The 16,072-nt window shown below is 39.8% G+C and overlaps 1 protein-coding gene across 1 annotated transcript in view; it reads right to left on the bottom strand.

The window, feature by feature from the left end:
- The window catches only part of BCAS3 (BCAS3 microtubule associated cell migration factor), a 296,311-nt gene that overhangs the window by 242,331 nt on the left and 37,908 nt on the right, over nt 1-16,072 (bottom strand). The window contains exons 10-11 of the mRNA XM_058817596.1: nt 6,881-6,957; nt 5,153-5,236 (exon numbers count right to left, since the gene is read on the bottom strand). Of these exons, the coding sequence (XP_058673579.1) occupies nt 5,153-5,236; nt 6,881-6,957 (161 nt within the window). The remainder of the gene's footprint in view (nt 1-5,152; nt 5,237-6,880; nt 6,958-16,072) is intronic.

The raw sequence follows: 16,072 nt of genomic DNA on the forward strand, positions 1-16,072 counted from the left end.
AAATTCTGCAACAAAACAGCTTGGAAAAATCTGGTGCGATAGCAAATGGAAGAATTCACCTTTCTTTTGGAAGTCAATTATGCCAAAGTATTACTGAAAAAAGAAGTACTTTAATGTTCAAATAATTTAATGTGTTTGTATTTTAAATATTCCAGTGCTGGGGTTTTTTTAAACTTTGATTTTAGTTACTCCCATAGCATGAGTGGTCAGAAGGATCAAAGACAAGACCACGATGGGTGTGAGGAGGGTACTGCTCACACAAAATACAAACAGCCCCCAATGCTCACCGAGTTTTGTCTTCTGCACAGTGCAAGAGACCAAGAATTTGTCTTTTGCTACATCTGACACACTCATTTTTTACTCAGTAATTAAGCATTAAAACTAGATATGAGACTCAAATCCAGGAAAATTAAAAATGCCACCCTTGAAGTCCTGGAACTCCCAGGCACGTCCCAGCACAAGGGATGGGACTTTCCAGGCTCTGCATGTTTTCCAGACAGGGGTTTCAAAACACATTCACTGCACCTGTTTTTAGCAGCTAAAGATGCTGAAGATTAATTTTATTTTGCTTTATTTTATTTGGAGAAAGAGGCAGAGTAGACACAGTAGGAGAGATGCAGACTGAAAGAAAAACAAGCCCAACTACAACTTAAAATATTTTCTCCTTGAACCAAGGACTGTGCCTTATTTGCCTGTAAAGAATTGAGCAGATTTATTATGCAATATAAATAAGAAATAGCAAAAGAGATCAGAATGGAATGACACTGTAACAAGCCAATTCTTAACTAAAAAGACAAGCTAAGCTGCCTGCTAAATTGAAAAGGACAAAAATGTCCAGATCCCAGGCTGAAACCAAGAAGCAGCCACAAATCAATTGCAACTGCTTTGTTTAGTGCTAAAATCTCAAACTGCAGTGATTAGAAAACACATTAGTGTTCATCAATTAGCAGCCAAACGTTTGTTTTAATAATTCATGGGAAATGACTTACACAAAGTCTGTTAGTGTGCTGTCAGGAAAGCCTCTGAAGGGCCAACAGCAGCAGGCGCCACACGGTATCGATGGCCATGGCCAGCCAGGAAGGCTGATTAACCTCTGAGATGCCTCTGCTGATGGACTCACCCCATTAATGCTAATGGAGATACTTCCACTTAAAATCGAGCCAGGCCTTTAGCACAGCAATGGCTTTGGGGGTTTAAAGTCTTTAGTAATATCCTGCCATTTGTTTCTTGTTATTTCTTTTTATACCCGGCTACGGCAGAGGAGAATAAAACGGGTTTTAACAGTGGCCAACTCAGGAGGCTGGGAGAGGTAACATAAAGCAGATATTGACAGCTGAGGAATAAACCTAAAATAGCCCCAGTGCCATCACAGGGATGCATTCCAGCTCTCCTGGCAAAAACTGACAAGGCAGTTTTTTGGCCAATAGCTAAAATCCTAGAAAATGATTCGTTCTCAGTTTAGAAAGCAGTAAATGCTACATGGCAAAATACCTGAGCAAGGGAGAAGGCTAAAAACTGTAACTGACCCGTTTTAGAAAATACCTTTAATATTTATAATGAGAGCAATGGGATGGCAAAGCACCAAGCATAAACTGACAGCTCTCCAGAAGGAAATGAGCAGTGTGGGAGCAGCGTGGGGCTGCAGCAGGCAGAGGTGTGCAGAGATGTGGCCAAGGCCATTAGCTCAGAAATATCAGTGCATGACCATTACAGCACTTACTGCCCTGTGCTGTTGTGTATATTTGCAAAAACTTCTGGGGTAATCTTTAACCTTTCCCATGCCATATCAGCTGTCCCCTCCATCCATTAGGGCTAATGACCTTGCTCTCACATAAGCTGTTAGTCCTCATTAAGAAGTTATCAGGTAACAAGAGAAAACAGATGCAGCCTTTGCTAAATCACTTTACCAGTACAGGATTAAAAGATACGGAGAAGGAATCAAGCAAAGGAGTTATGAGGTGAGAAGGACTTGGTTTATAATTTGATGTGAGACATGTGACAGAGCAAATACATTTTAAATGAAATGGGTTCAAGTTTGCACTGTCTCAGTCCCTTTGTCACTGATGGGAACCCGCCAGTGAAGTCTGCTGATAAATACAATTAAAATACTTGATCCAGTTTCTTTTGTACCCAATGATCCACAGTATGCAGAAACACACATTATTTATATGCTCATATATCTACTTCAAAATATGACTGTTCACATCTATTTGAATATAAAGAAATACATATATTTAATTAAAATAGATGTATGCCCTCATACCTCATTTAATTGAAAAGTAAGTACAACTTTAATTAGATGAAAAGAATTAAAATGCACCATTCAATGCCTGTTAGAATGCTTTGTTCCAACAAAGGCCTTGCATCCTTTTAGAGACAACACAATATATTGTTCCTGTTTCTCATAATAAATACATTTTATATGATCTATTTGGTTGCAAATGAAAAACCTATAGAAAGCAGAAAGACATCAAAAAGATCTGCCTTGGGTGTCAACACAGTGAGGCTGAGCCTCACACTTAGTTTGAACAAAGGGATAACAGGGTTTATTCTGAAAGAAATTCTGTGTGCATGCCACCGTTTGTTCAACTGAAAAGAATCTTTATCCCATGGAAGGGACTTCCCTGTGTGCATGCCCTGAGTGCATTCTACAACACCTCTAAGGAATGATACTTTCATTTTTCCAGACACATCCATTTTTATCTGCACCCATCATTAATACAAATGTGAATCTTGACACATTTTTCTGCTTCCCAAAATTTTCTGCTTGGTCAAGTCACAGAAACTACCAGAGCTTTTAGAACATGAACACTCAGACAGGCACCAACACAATCACAACCCTGACCTTGGTGATTCTGGTGAACAGGGACCTTCCCAAATAACTCCCAAGGTATTTGATTAAGGAGGAAATTTATTTGCTGCACCAAGAGCAGCAGCTCCCACTGAGGACAAACCCCTGGCCCCACCAGGACATGGGTCAGCAAAGGGAAAACCATTACAGAAAATATTCTGTGTTGCCACCAAGACCTTCCAGAGAGGATCTGAAAGGCAATTCTCCAAAGTGACCCTGCTGAAAGCTCTCAGCTCCCCTTCTCTTTCATACAAAGGTTCTTTCCCTTCAGTAGAAAATTGGAAGCCAAGCAGAGAAAAGGCTGTAACCCAAGGTAACCTGGCAAAACAAGAACTTTAATGGAACCACTTCTGAACCAAACAGCAGCACTGCAGGGGAAAGGAAAGGACATCCACTTCCCAAAAAGCTGCTCCTGCACTAATCAAAGCAAAGAATTACAAACCCCTGCAGCTGATAGGACACAACAGCATAAATAGAGGTTCATAAATGAAGAGTTAAATAAGGAAAGAGTGAATTGATGATGAGGCAATGAAATGGACAAAGAGCAACAGATATATGGAGCATCTATTTGCCAGCAAGAAAGTCAGCCCTGCAGTTATCAGAGATGAAAACCTGCTAGACAGCAAGCCAAGACTCAATGAAATCACTAATAAATTAAACATTGCAGATTTACTGTGGCATGCTCGTGGATAACAAATTAATACACTAAGGCTGAGACACTCCTCAAGAGCCAAATCATGCAAATATTTAAAACTATATTAGTATTAATCTTGTCTATTACAGTAACATCCAACAGGCAGGAGCATGAGCAATGTGCTGTGCAAACACAGAGCAGCAGCAGCCCATGCCCTGGGGATTATCCCTTTTCCTAACTCTCACTGGGAGTTTATCTCTGTACAGAGGCTAACAATCTTTTCTTTCCTATGATTATAAACACATTTTATCTTCAGTATCTACTCACATGATGCAATAGCACTACTTCAGTGTGATAAACTCAGCTTAACAGCAGAATTTGTGGATTATGATCCCTTGCTAGTACTACTCAGCAGGGAAGGCCATCAGCTACAGTGATCTGCTTGCAGGATTTTGCCACATCTGATCCAAACTGTGTCTGATCACACTAAGCCACTCAGTTTTTCAAACTTATCTGTGCTATAAAAAAGATGTTCACGATGCTGGGATTGAAGGAATTTGGGGAGATTTCCCCATACACATCTTTAACTGTGCTGATGGTGAAAGTACAGAGAGATCCTGCAAATCACCTCAGGAGAGGAGCAATTCCAGCTCCCCTCAAAAATGTAAAAAGCTGTGATTTGTCTCCTTCTCTGGCCATACAGTGATTGTGATGGACTGTGTTTGTTTTTCTGTTTTGCTTTCACATGAGCTGGCCTGCCCTGTCTCTCTCTGTGGCTTCTCCTAACTGTTGTTTTCCTCGGTGCCACCAAGCCCTCTGTCCCACGCTGTCATTTCATTCCTATTATTAGGTTTGTTTTGTTGCACATATCAGAAATGAAAAGGCTGGTGGTTACAAGGGAAGCTTGTAATCAGCACCGAATTCACCCCACGGTGCCAGAACTCACTCTGTGTGTGTGTGTGAGAAAAAGAAATTGTTGTTGCAGCAAGGAAAGGAGCTGGGAGGGAGACAGTGAAACAAAAGTTGTGCTCGGTCTTGTTTAAGATTTTTCCAAGCCATGAGCTTCTTTTGATACTACAAAAGGCCAGACATTTCCCTGAAAACAGAGGGATTTTATAACATCATCTGAAGTACAAAAACGAGGCAATGGAACCTATATGTAAACAGTCATTAATAAGCTGTAACCTTCAAAGAATGTAATTAATTAACTCCAGTACTGTGCTGTCACCCATCAGAGAGAGCAAAATGTATAATGGGGGTGTGATGGAGTCCAAAGAGCACCAGGCACTTGTAAAGTCACTTTTCATGATGCTAAAAGACTAATAATTCACAATGTTGATTTCTAACCATATAAACTTGTGCCACTACGAACAGCCATTATACAAATCCATCCCACTGTCACTTCCCTCTAATGTAAATAGCTGTTTGTAATAAATGAAATTTTTAAAAATCAGTTCAGAACCAGAAATAGTTTGTGGAAAGCTACAGTTAGTCAGGGATCTGCAGGATGGGGAGGGCAGGCACAGTGCTGCTGCTGCTGCTGCAGGGCTCTCAGTGTGCTCTCCTCTCTGGGAAGGGAGGGGGTGATGACACACAGCCCAATTCAGCAGGGAAACCTCATAATTATGTTGCAGGAGCAGCTCTCCCAGGGCAGATGATGGACTCACTTTGGCAGCACTAATGACTGTGGCAGTGTAAGACTGAATGTTGTCTCCACAGGCTCCACCACGGGACTGATGGCATCGGATCAGCTACGAGAAGAAAGACAGCAACCAAGTCACTACTATTAAACTACACAAACCCAGAACCCATTACCAGAGCTCTTATTTATCATGTACAGTGGTGTGTTTTTTCCTACAAACAGCAAAAAGCCCTGCTGAGACACTTAACCCCTTTTTATAATCTTCTGGGTGCCACCCAGACTGTCGCGTCCCCCGCTCCAGTTTTCAATTACCAAATGAGTACTCACTAAGAATTCATAAACTTTGAAATGGTGGGATTTTTGGTCTGGCAGCAATACCACAAATAAATTTAAATAAATATAATCAAAAGCTTTAGCCGTGTATACGCAACATTAAATATCAGCCATTCTAAGAATCTGAGTGTGGCTTTCCCCTCCTTTTTATGACGAGCAAGCAAAGAAATGACAAAGGAAAAGAGTTGTTTGAAACTTTGCATTTAATAGATTAAAGGAATGTACATGGGGCTTGCTTTTTATTGCCTGCCTTCAAAATCAATAAATCAAAACAAGACTCTTGTACCTGCCATCACCCTACAAAAGTAGGTTTTGCCTTTGAACCCTAAGGAACAATAGAATCTGTGCTTCTATGCAAAATTAGGAAAAAATATAGGTATTCATTGCTTGCACACAAAACGTGTTGCTTGTTGAACTATTTGAGCTAAAGAAAATTAAAAATTACTGTAAAAGGTATTTGTTTCTAAAGGCTTTTCTGTCCTGCTTATATTTAAATATCCAAATAAAAATACCTAAACTAGGGAAAGCCCACAGTGAATTTACCTGGGCACACACAAGCCATTTAAACTCCCTTTGTGATATAATTCTTTTGCTGATATTTTTAATCCCATGCTGAGCAGGGTTAGGTTTTCCAGCATCAGCAAGGTGTGGCACTAAAGAAAAGGGAAGAAATCATCTGTGCTGGAGGAGGTGTAACAGCAAATGGATTTCTAAAATCTGCCTCTGATAATTTCTGGCTCAGCTCTAGAAACAGCTTCTCCACTTACAGGTGGAAGGGAGAAAAAACATCTGCTTTGAAATAAAAATAAGGCATTAGGAGCCGAATTCAGGCTTCACTTCAAGCTTTAAATACACAACCACTCCTCTGGGTAAAAGCAATGATCATTTCTTTGCTTGGGAATCTATTTTCTTTGTCTCTAGAAAGATGAAAAAAAGTCTGAAATTTTTCATATTTTTTCTTGGAGCTTAACTTTTTCAAAGCTGTTCAAAAGTGGCCAATTTAATGCTGTTTTCTAAGCTACAGAGTGCATTGCTGTGTTGGCTCAGACAAACCCAGGCTCTGTCCAGACTCAGTTTCCCCAAAGAGAATTTAGGAAGTGTTTTTTTGCCTAGCTTCAGAAGTGGCTGTAATTAAATGTTTTAAACTTTTAAAGCACAAAATGGGTTGATTATTGCGTTACCTCACTGAAAACACATGTTGATGGCTGTCTTCTCTACCTTCCAAGTTTCTTAAACTGAGATTTAATCAAATGTGCAAAGTAAAGATTTAATATTTTAAAATACTTAGGACTGTCATTTTAAAGCAACTCCTCTTACAGACTTTCTTTTGCACATAGCTTTTTCCTGAGACCTTTTCTTTTCTTTTTCCCCCATATTTACAAAATTTAGAAGTGTTTTTTGACATCAAACCCCTCCTTACCTTGTTTTCTGCATAAGCAAGCCAACGGCTTCCAAGAGCAATAGGATTCATGTTTGGCCCTGGACAAGGATAGCAGCCTGCAAAGTTTAAAAAGGCAACATTAAGAAATATCTCAATGACTTCTTCCAAAGAATTTTATTTATTGCCAAGAAAACAAAAAGTCTAAACAAAAGCCTTGCAGTTGCTAATATCACTCAGTGGATGCTTGCATTTTTGTTTCTAGAGATAAGGCTGTGGTTAGATGAGCTATTTTGAACATTTAATTATGTGTAAATATTCATTTCGCCTTTTGTTTGTATTTTTAAAGTAATTTTGATACAAAAATGACATTCTGGGGTGAGAGAGTATTGATGTTTGACTCGATTGGTTTTGTATCTTCACTTTTTAATTAATTTTATTTGATTGACACCTTTCTGTTGGTGAACAGTTCACTCACTTCAACCCCTTCTGGATTTTTACTGTATGAAAGGATGTATTGTGCTCTTGGTTTCAGTTTTAGTAATTCTATATACAAACCCTCAGACTTTCAAAATGCTTTTGCTTTTGATTTTACCAATTCTCTATACAAGCCCTCAGTCTCTTCATATACTTTTTGCACAAACTTTACAGTGTGAAAATTTGTAATTCCTTTAAAATTGGTAGCAATATTTCCACTGTTACCTGCTTTCCATTACCTTTATATTATCATTAAAAATAGATTTATACATATGGATAAAAATGAGCATAGAAAAGAGAATTATTCCTGAGGATTTAAACATGAAAATATCTGTTAGACAAAATAGCTGTGAATGAAAACATGGAAAGGCTTAAAATAAATCACATTAAATGGCATTTCATATATAAAGTTGTTAAAATATGTATTTTTATAAAATGTTGTAAGTAAAATAAATTTTTAATAAATAAAATAATTTGTATTTGTAAAAATAATTTATATTTAAAAATAAGCATTTTTACATTAAAAAATAAGGAGTAAAGAACAGGGAGAAGGAGGAGGCTATCAAGCAAATGGTTAATCTCACTTTTCATCACATCTTAGGCTAATACAGTCAATTTAGCAATTTAAATTCTCTCACTGACTGGGCAAGAAACAAAATATTGAAGACCTTGCAGACATGTGTGTCTGATTTAAAGGAGCCCTGGGCAGCTGCTCCTGTACCCAGGCTGAGGAAGCGCAGACAAACTGCATTTCAGAACACATCCAACACAACTTTTATTCACTGTATTGCTCAAAACCCTAATAAAAAATAAACCCCAAACTCAGTCAAGTCAAGTTTTCTATTTTCTGAATCTCTGATGTGAGACTCTGACCCTGCTCTGCACCCACAGCAGGGAAAAGAACCTGATCCCACAAATGCCCAGCTCTGTTCCAGCAGACTCAAGAAGAGTCCAGAACATTTCCTGAGCACAGCAGAACTTCCAGAAGGGGACAGGTTTTATTTCCCACACCTGCAAAGCAGTGAGAAGCAGTGTGGGAGGTGTTAGCACCTTTCTGGAAGGTTCCATGGACATTTGACAACGCTTTGGATGCGGGTTTGGCCCCGCCGAGATAAACAAGCCTGGATTTCATTTTCCAGAGCAGAGCACGGAGGGAATTGCAAAATTCCAAAGATCACAGCGAGCTGCTCGAAAGGCCAGAAAGGAAGGGAAGGAGAGAATGAATTCACCCAGTTAAACCCAGTATGAATTCACCCAGTTAAAGCCGGTTAAATCCAAAATGAATTCACCCAGTTAAAGCCAGAACGAATTCACCCAGTTAAACCCGGATAAACCCAGAATGAATTCACCAGTTAAACCCAGAATGAATTCACCCAGTTAAACCCAGAATGAATTCACCCAGTTAAACCCAGTCAAACCCAGAATGAATTCACCCAGTTAAACCCAGAATGAATTCACCCAGTTAAAGCCAGAATTAATTCACCCAGTTAAATCCAGTCAAACCCAGAATGAATTCACCCAGTTAAACCCAGAATGAATTCACCCAGTTAAACCCAGAATGAATTCACCCAGTTAAACCCAGAATGAATTCACCCAGTTAAACCCAGAATGAATTCACCCAGTTAAACCCAGAATGAATTCACCCAGTTAAACCCAGAATGAATTCACCCAGTTAAACCCAGTCAAACCCAGAATGAATTCACCCAGTTAAACCCAGAATGAATTCACCCAGTTAAACCCAGAATGAATTCACCCAGTTAAATCCAGTCAAACCCAGAATGAATTCACCCAGTTAAACCCATCCCAGACAGGGTTTGTGAGCCCTTATCGCCGGCCCGATCTCAGGAAGGAAAACGAATTCTGAAGAGATGATGCCACAATTGTTATTGCATTCCAGGAGTGCATAAAATGTGGGTAGCCAGAGCCTCTTAAGGAACAAAGCAAGCAAAAAAAAAGGTTGTAAATACAGCCCTGGGTTGTAAATACAAACGTGTTCTTCCGATGACATTATAGATCAGGAGCGCTGAGGTTTTAATGCCGACTTCTGCCTCGGCAGCTCTTATCTGGGTCAGGAAAGGAATTCAGGTCCCCAAACCTTTCTTTTACCTTCCCTTTTATGTATAAAATACAGCACTAAAAGTTGCCAGATGATAACCCCCCTCATGTAAATCTCTACAGTGACTTCAGAACCAGTGACTTGCACTTCCCAAATTCAGAACATCCCTGCAGGAGAAAACTAAAGGAGTCTCAGCAATTCATAGCAAAAAAACAAGTCCTGCTTGGAAAAGGGAGCTGTTCTCAATTACTTCAGTGAACTGAAGCCATTGAAGAACTGCAAGAAGAATTCTTCCAATCCAAAACTGATCACTGAACAGAAGAGTTACTTGGAAAAGCTGGGACTGCCCTCCCCAAACACACTGCCCGTGGTTTGTCCCACGAACTGGGCTCAGTCAATCAGACTCCACACACAAATCAACCAATTCTAAGAATAAACTCCACAAAGGTCAACAATTCAGCTCGGTCCTAAACTCTACTCTTCGATACGAAAAACAGCGTTAAAAATGGAGCTATTTCCTCCCTTTCTTTTCTTTGCAAGTCTTTGCATTTTGGAAACTTGCAGCAGCACAAGGATAAACAAAGGGTTATACTTTATGGGAAGGAAAAGCAAATTGTTTTTCTGCTTTCCAAAAAAACAGCTGGAGTCAGCAGAACATCATCTATGAGGCAAATGAAAAGACAGACACGGCGTGACCCATCGAGCTGGGCCATCCAATCCTCAGCAGCCCCACTCCCTTAAAGATTAACTTCTATTTCTACCAGACTTCAAAACAACAGAGGAAAAAGCCATTCTAAGCAATAACAGCAGCAACTTTAGCGTGTTTACAATAGCAATGAACATAATGAGAATGCAGAACTAACTGTCAAGAAGACCAAAGTTTCCAAGTTTTAATGACAGCATGGAGAGGTCATCCAAGAAAGGATCACTCAGGGAAAGTCCTTCCAAAAGTGCAGCAAACCAAGCAAGTACTAAAAAATATCTGATCTTAGAACAAGCTTAACTGGGCCTATAACTCACAAAAATATAGGTGAAAACCTACTGGAAACTACTTCATAACTTTTGAGTACACACTGTTATCTTCTGCCTCTGTGCAGAGGAAATGAGAACTTCAAAGCTGGGAAAAAAGGAAGAAAAATTGCATTTTGAAAACCAGAATCAAAGTCTAAGTTTTTCTGCTAATTTTATCAAGTTTCTATGCCCAAAAATTCCAACTGGTGCTGCCCTAAGGAACAGTGAGGAATAAAAAATGGGGCTTGGCTAAGGACACCCTGGGACTCACATCCTGTGCCTCTGTTTTCCCACTTCCAAGATGTAAATGTTACCTACAGCCCCATAAGTAAATTTTTCAGTGTTAAATTTCTACATTTCTTCCCTTTTTAAAAAAATAACTGGGTTATAAAATTATAACCGCAATAAGGATATAGTTTGTGATTACTGGCATTCAAAAAAGCATTAAACTTACTTGTTGCTGTGCTGATTTTATATATTCTGTTTTACTGAGAATACAGGAATCCCACATTACCTGAAGCTCTCCAAAGAGCTACACAAATGTTTGCTTTGTGAGTGGGCAGAGAGAAGGTTGACTTATTTTCCATTAATTTTCCATTTATTTCCATTAATTTTAACTATTACCTTTATGGTAGTGATGAAAATCTCTACCACCCTCTGGAGATTCAAATCCATAAGCTCATAATAAACCAAATCATCTCCTCAACTCATCTTTGAAAATTCACACAAATAAATATCCCCTCCTCTGACTCTGGATCTTTCCATCAGTCTTGAGCTCCTCCAAGAAACCCAAGGCTCCAGTGCTTTCCTTGTTTTCCAAAAGCTGATCCTGGACCTTCAGTGATGGCAATATGAACACAAAGAGAGCAGCCAAGAGGAGAAAAGCAACACATTCCTGTCCTCTGCCTTGTCCTTTAAACAAACAGCTCACAGGGAAAACTCTGCTCAGAGGAACGGAGTCACTCCAGGCTGTGTCAGCTCCAACACAGCCTGGGCCAAGAAATCACAATAAACCTGAACCACTTCCACTGGGGCAGCTCCTCAGCATCTCCACAGCTTCTTCAGAAAATAAAGATTTAAAGGAGATACAGGAATACAATATTCTCTCCAGAAAAATCTGATGTCAACAGTCAGAACTTGTCTGAGCTAAGTCAGGGCTTATTTTCAGTTTGCAGAATGATGCACTCAGAACTCCCCACCCACAATTTTATTTCTTTCTTAAACCTCACTAAAACACACTGGAAAATGACATCTGATAAACTATTGCAAATTAATACATGAATTAATAAAGCTGAGGGAATGAAAGAGCCAAATCAGAATCACCTAACTTTGCTTTCCTTCCAGCACATCCCATCATGTTCATCTTAAGACACTACTGGTTTATTTTTAATTTCACAGCACATTATAAGAACTTTATTTCCTACAACAGTATTTATAGCACAGAAAAAAAAAAATCTGGTTTTGGTATTTTCCAGACTTTCATTCTCTCTATCTCGACTTTGTTCTAGCTTTTTAATGAAAAACATTTTAAGTTCTTTTCTATCTTGTTTCAGTCTTTTTCCCTATCAGTTTAATAGGAAAACTTTCTTTTTCCAGCATTTTCACTGCTTTCTTTTCCCCATTTCTCTCCAGTTTCCTTTGCAGTGGTCCATACTCATCCATTTTATAAGTATTTTTGATTTCCTGTTTCCTAGGGGGGGAATTTTAATGGATATGTCACACCTTGCACCTGTGAGGAATCCATACCAGAGGTTTTATTTCAGGCTGAGGGGATGGGCAGTTATTAATACAAAAGCCTTTTAGGATTTTGTCTCTAATCCCAAACTAAGGCAGAAATGGCACCTTTTGGGTCCCAGGGAATGCCATGCAGGCAGAGATTCCCAGGCTCACCTCCATCCTAAGGAAACCTCTGCAGAAAGAAGGATTTTTCTGTTCAGTGCCTGGCAAGGTTCATTAAAGATGGCACATGTCAGCTGAAGTGTCCAGTGGTTTTAAACAGTTTTCTAAACAAATTCCAAAAGCAGTAACTCATTTCAACAGAAATTCTTTGCCTTTAATCATTCAAAGGACTTGCTGGATTATCACTTCCAAAATCAGTGAAGCAGGGCCATTGTGTATTTTTAAATAAATAGCTCCAAGAACCCACTGAAGCGATGCTACTTCTCTAATAATCAATCTGCAATTCTTTTTGGGTCTTACAAAACGCAGAGCTCTCCATAAGAATGGAATTACAAAACTCCATCCTTAATTCAGAAAGCAGATCCATGGCAGAGAGCACAGTGAGGGAAAATGCAATAAATAATGGGTAGAGTGATACTGTTGTAGCAAAAAGCCTTGTTTATTACAAGAAAAACAAATCATATAAGTTGTTTTATCTAATTTTTTTTTTGGTTGGTTGTTTTGTTTTTTTGGTTTTTTTAGCAAACCAATTTTTTTGTTGTTTATAAACTGTATAAAGCAATATTGTTTATAAATTCCTCTGGGCTCCTTCTAGATGAAAGGCCCTGTGTAAATGTTATTACTCTCACACTGTCACATACTTTCCAAAACTCTTCTATTGTTCTTGTACTTCCTTCTGTTTAAGTATCACCCATAAAATGGAGTAAAAGAGTGAAGGAGCAGGATGGACCCACTGAGAAATCAGGTTTGCCACCCAGGGCCTTTTTTTCTTACTTATTTATTATTATTATTGAATTATTATCATTATTATTACTACAGAGATCTCCTTCCCTGTCCACTGTACCACAGCAGTTTGAAGCATCTGCACTTTGATGGTCCCAGTGGGTCCCTTCCAGCTCACAAATTCCATCATTTTATAATTTTACTGTTACTCCACGGGTCCAAGCACAATCCCAGAGCTTTCACTAAAAATAGCAGTGGCCTTTCATATTCATTAGGCCGTGCTGTTTAATTTAGCACCAATTTGATTGATTTCAAGGCAATGTTTAATCTCAGGTTTACTTTCTTATTTTGTTCAGACTTGGACAGTGACAAATAATAAAAGTTGCCACTAAGGTTGTTGTTTCTGCACAGGACAATGTCAGAGGGCTTTGCTTGCCCTTTAACATTAAGGATTTGGGTGCTTTAGATAAAAATAACTTATATAGAAACAAAGAGCACTTCCTGTTTTACATCTAATTTGTAAAACTGTCAGAGCCTGCAGATATGACAGACAGACATCTTGGGGACTGAGGCCTCTGTTGTGGCTTTATGCAGCTTTTCTGTGGTATTTACATTTTCCTGCAGTGGAGCAAAACCTCCTGCAAGCACCAAAGCTGTTTGTCCCCATAAATCCACCATAGTACCCTAAAAACCTCTCCAAAAAGTGTTCCAGCATTATCCTGGAATGGTGAGACTCTGGTTCCCACGGCCAGGAATAAAAAAAAAAAAAATCTTATAAATAATGCTGTTAGAAAAAAAAAGAAAAATTAAATCAACATTTCCCAGGGAAAAACACCATGAAGGGGTAGGTGCTCATATAAATGTGTGTGTATAAAAATTAAAAGTGCTTATAGCAATTCACAGGGACATACTTGGCTCTTCTTCACTGATCAAGAAAATCCTGTGACTCAGGAGCTCCCTTCCCACCTGCCCTGAGGACTTTCGATCAGGGCTGACCCCCACAGACAAAGGAATCCTGTCAATTATTACCCCGTGTGGGACAGCAGCAGAAATGCCCACAGCTCAGGAGGGAAACACACACAACTCCTGCAAGAATGTGACTCTTCAGGCATTAAACCTCCTCATAAGACACCCAGTGTTTTCGCTTTGAAGTCAAGAGCTCAAACTGCTTCCTGCGAGCCCGACAGGGAAAGGAATTCCAACAGAAATGTCCAAAAAAGCCTTGAAGATTTCCAGACTAGCCCTGGGACAAACTGAAACCACCAAATTATTCCTTTGTGTGAATGGGAGAGCACACAGCAATCCCAAATCCAAAGTGCAGATCAGAGCATCCAACACCATTTGCTTTGGGGTTTTACTCACTTGGAGAGGTGCAGGACATTCAACATCCACCGACTGATTTTGGCTTGTGGGGAGAAGCCTTTCCAGAATTTCTATACAATAAAATACTCTGACTAAAATCTGCAGAATTACCTCTCAGGGCTCTCCAGAAGAGCATCAATAGAAACGTGGTGCCAGCTAATGGCTGCAGTAAGTGTCTCCATCCCTGGGGAACCCTGGATGGAGAATTTATCAATATGAGGAGTGAAGGGCCAGGGAGGCTGAGCAGGAGCTCCTTATCAGACACAGGGATGATGCCACGTGCATGATCTTATCTGGGAGCAACTGTGCTCAGCCCAGGGGGTGGGCAGGATGTTCTTTATGGACAAGGAAAGGATCCATCAGGCCATATTCATAATCAGCAGTGTTGCACTAAGTAAGCAGTTTTGGGGTGAGGAGCACTGATGGAATAGAAATCAACAGAATTCAGCTTTTCTTTAGAGCAAAGGAGGGGCAAAAAAAGCCTGAGCATCACTTTGGCTTCTGTGCATCACTTTGGTTTCTGATCCTTCAGCCACTGAAGGAAATCTGAAGTGAACCACAATAAAACTCTGAGCTATTTAACAATCTATTTAAAATCCACACCTTGACACTCACCACTAGTAAAGGAAATACATTCTTAACATAAGCATCAAAAGAAATTTTGGTTTTTGTTTTTTTTTTTTTAGTTTGGCCACATGAGCACCTAAGGCAGTGCAGGATGTGAAATTCCTGCTGGGCTTTCTCCTCCCCTTGGTGTCTTTCCTTAGGGAAAGGAGCTGGCTCCAAGCACCAGGAGAGCAGTGATGGATGGAAGTGACTGCCTTGAGACTGATGTTCTGCCTTCTCCTAGCAGACATTTGAAAATCAGAACACCCCACAGGGTAGATTAGGGGATATCCTGGTAATTTTTCTACAATAGTTACAGCATGTTTTCTCTCCACGTTTAAGCACCTGTCTTAAATTCCCTCTCCCAGTCTGGAGCACCTGTACACTGAGGTTTTGTTACAAAAGGCACAAATAAAACATTCTGGCTCCCTGCCATGCAAGTCAAATCAGTACAATTCCATGTAATCCCAAGCAGGGGAAAACAAAGGTTGGTTCCATGTCAAACTTGCTCAGGAAAAGTCAGGAAATGCAGGAGTTAAAACGTTCCAACAGCAGCACGAACTTGTCCATCTACATCCTGAATATTTTATGGCATATTTATTGTAACAATATATTAAGCTACACATCCAACCACAAAAACAAAAACAGAAAGACAAACACTACTCATGTGCACAGCAGCTGCATTAGCATTTCTGAGGAACTTCAGAATTCCTGACACTGCTTTTAATTGGACATTCTGCATTTCATTTCTATGTATAATCAACAAAACAGAGCAGAGCTTCTGCTTCACATTTGTGCTGTCTCAGTGAGGTTCTAAGGCTCCCACACCACTTAGGCATGGAAGATGTGATTTCCACACCAAATCTTCTTGAAAATAAAGATTTTCTTTTCCCTAAAAGCAACACAAAACCCTTCAACGAGTCAGTGATCCTCAGCAATATTTCTGCCCTTTGTGCCCTCCCTCCTGACCAAAACCAGTCAGAGAATCTTTCCCATGCTGTCACATTCTCTGGGCAGGCAGTGACACCCTCACAGCTGAGGTGCACCAGTCTGGGCAGGACACAGGCTGTCCCAACAATGCAAACAAAAAGGAATCCAAG

This window comes from Ammospiza caudacuta, chromosome 20 (assembly GCF_027887145.1).
Source record: "Ammospiza caudacuta isolate bAmmCau1 chromosome 20, bAmmCau1.pri, whole genome shotgun sequence".
NCBI classification, from domain to species: Eukaryota; Metazoa; Chordata; class Aves; order Passeriformes; family Passerellidae; genus Ammospiza; species Ammospiza caudacuta.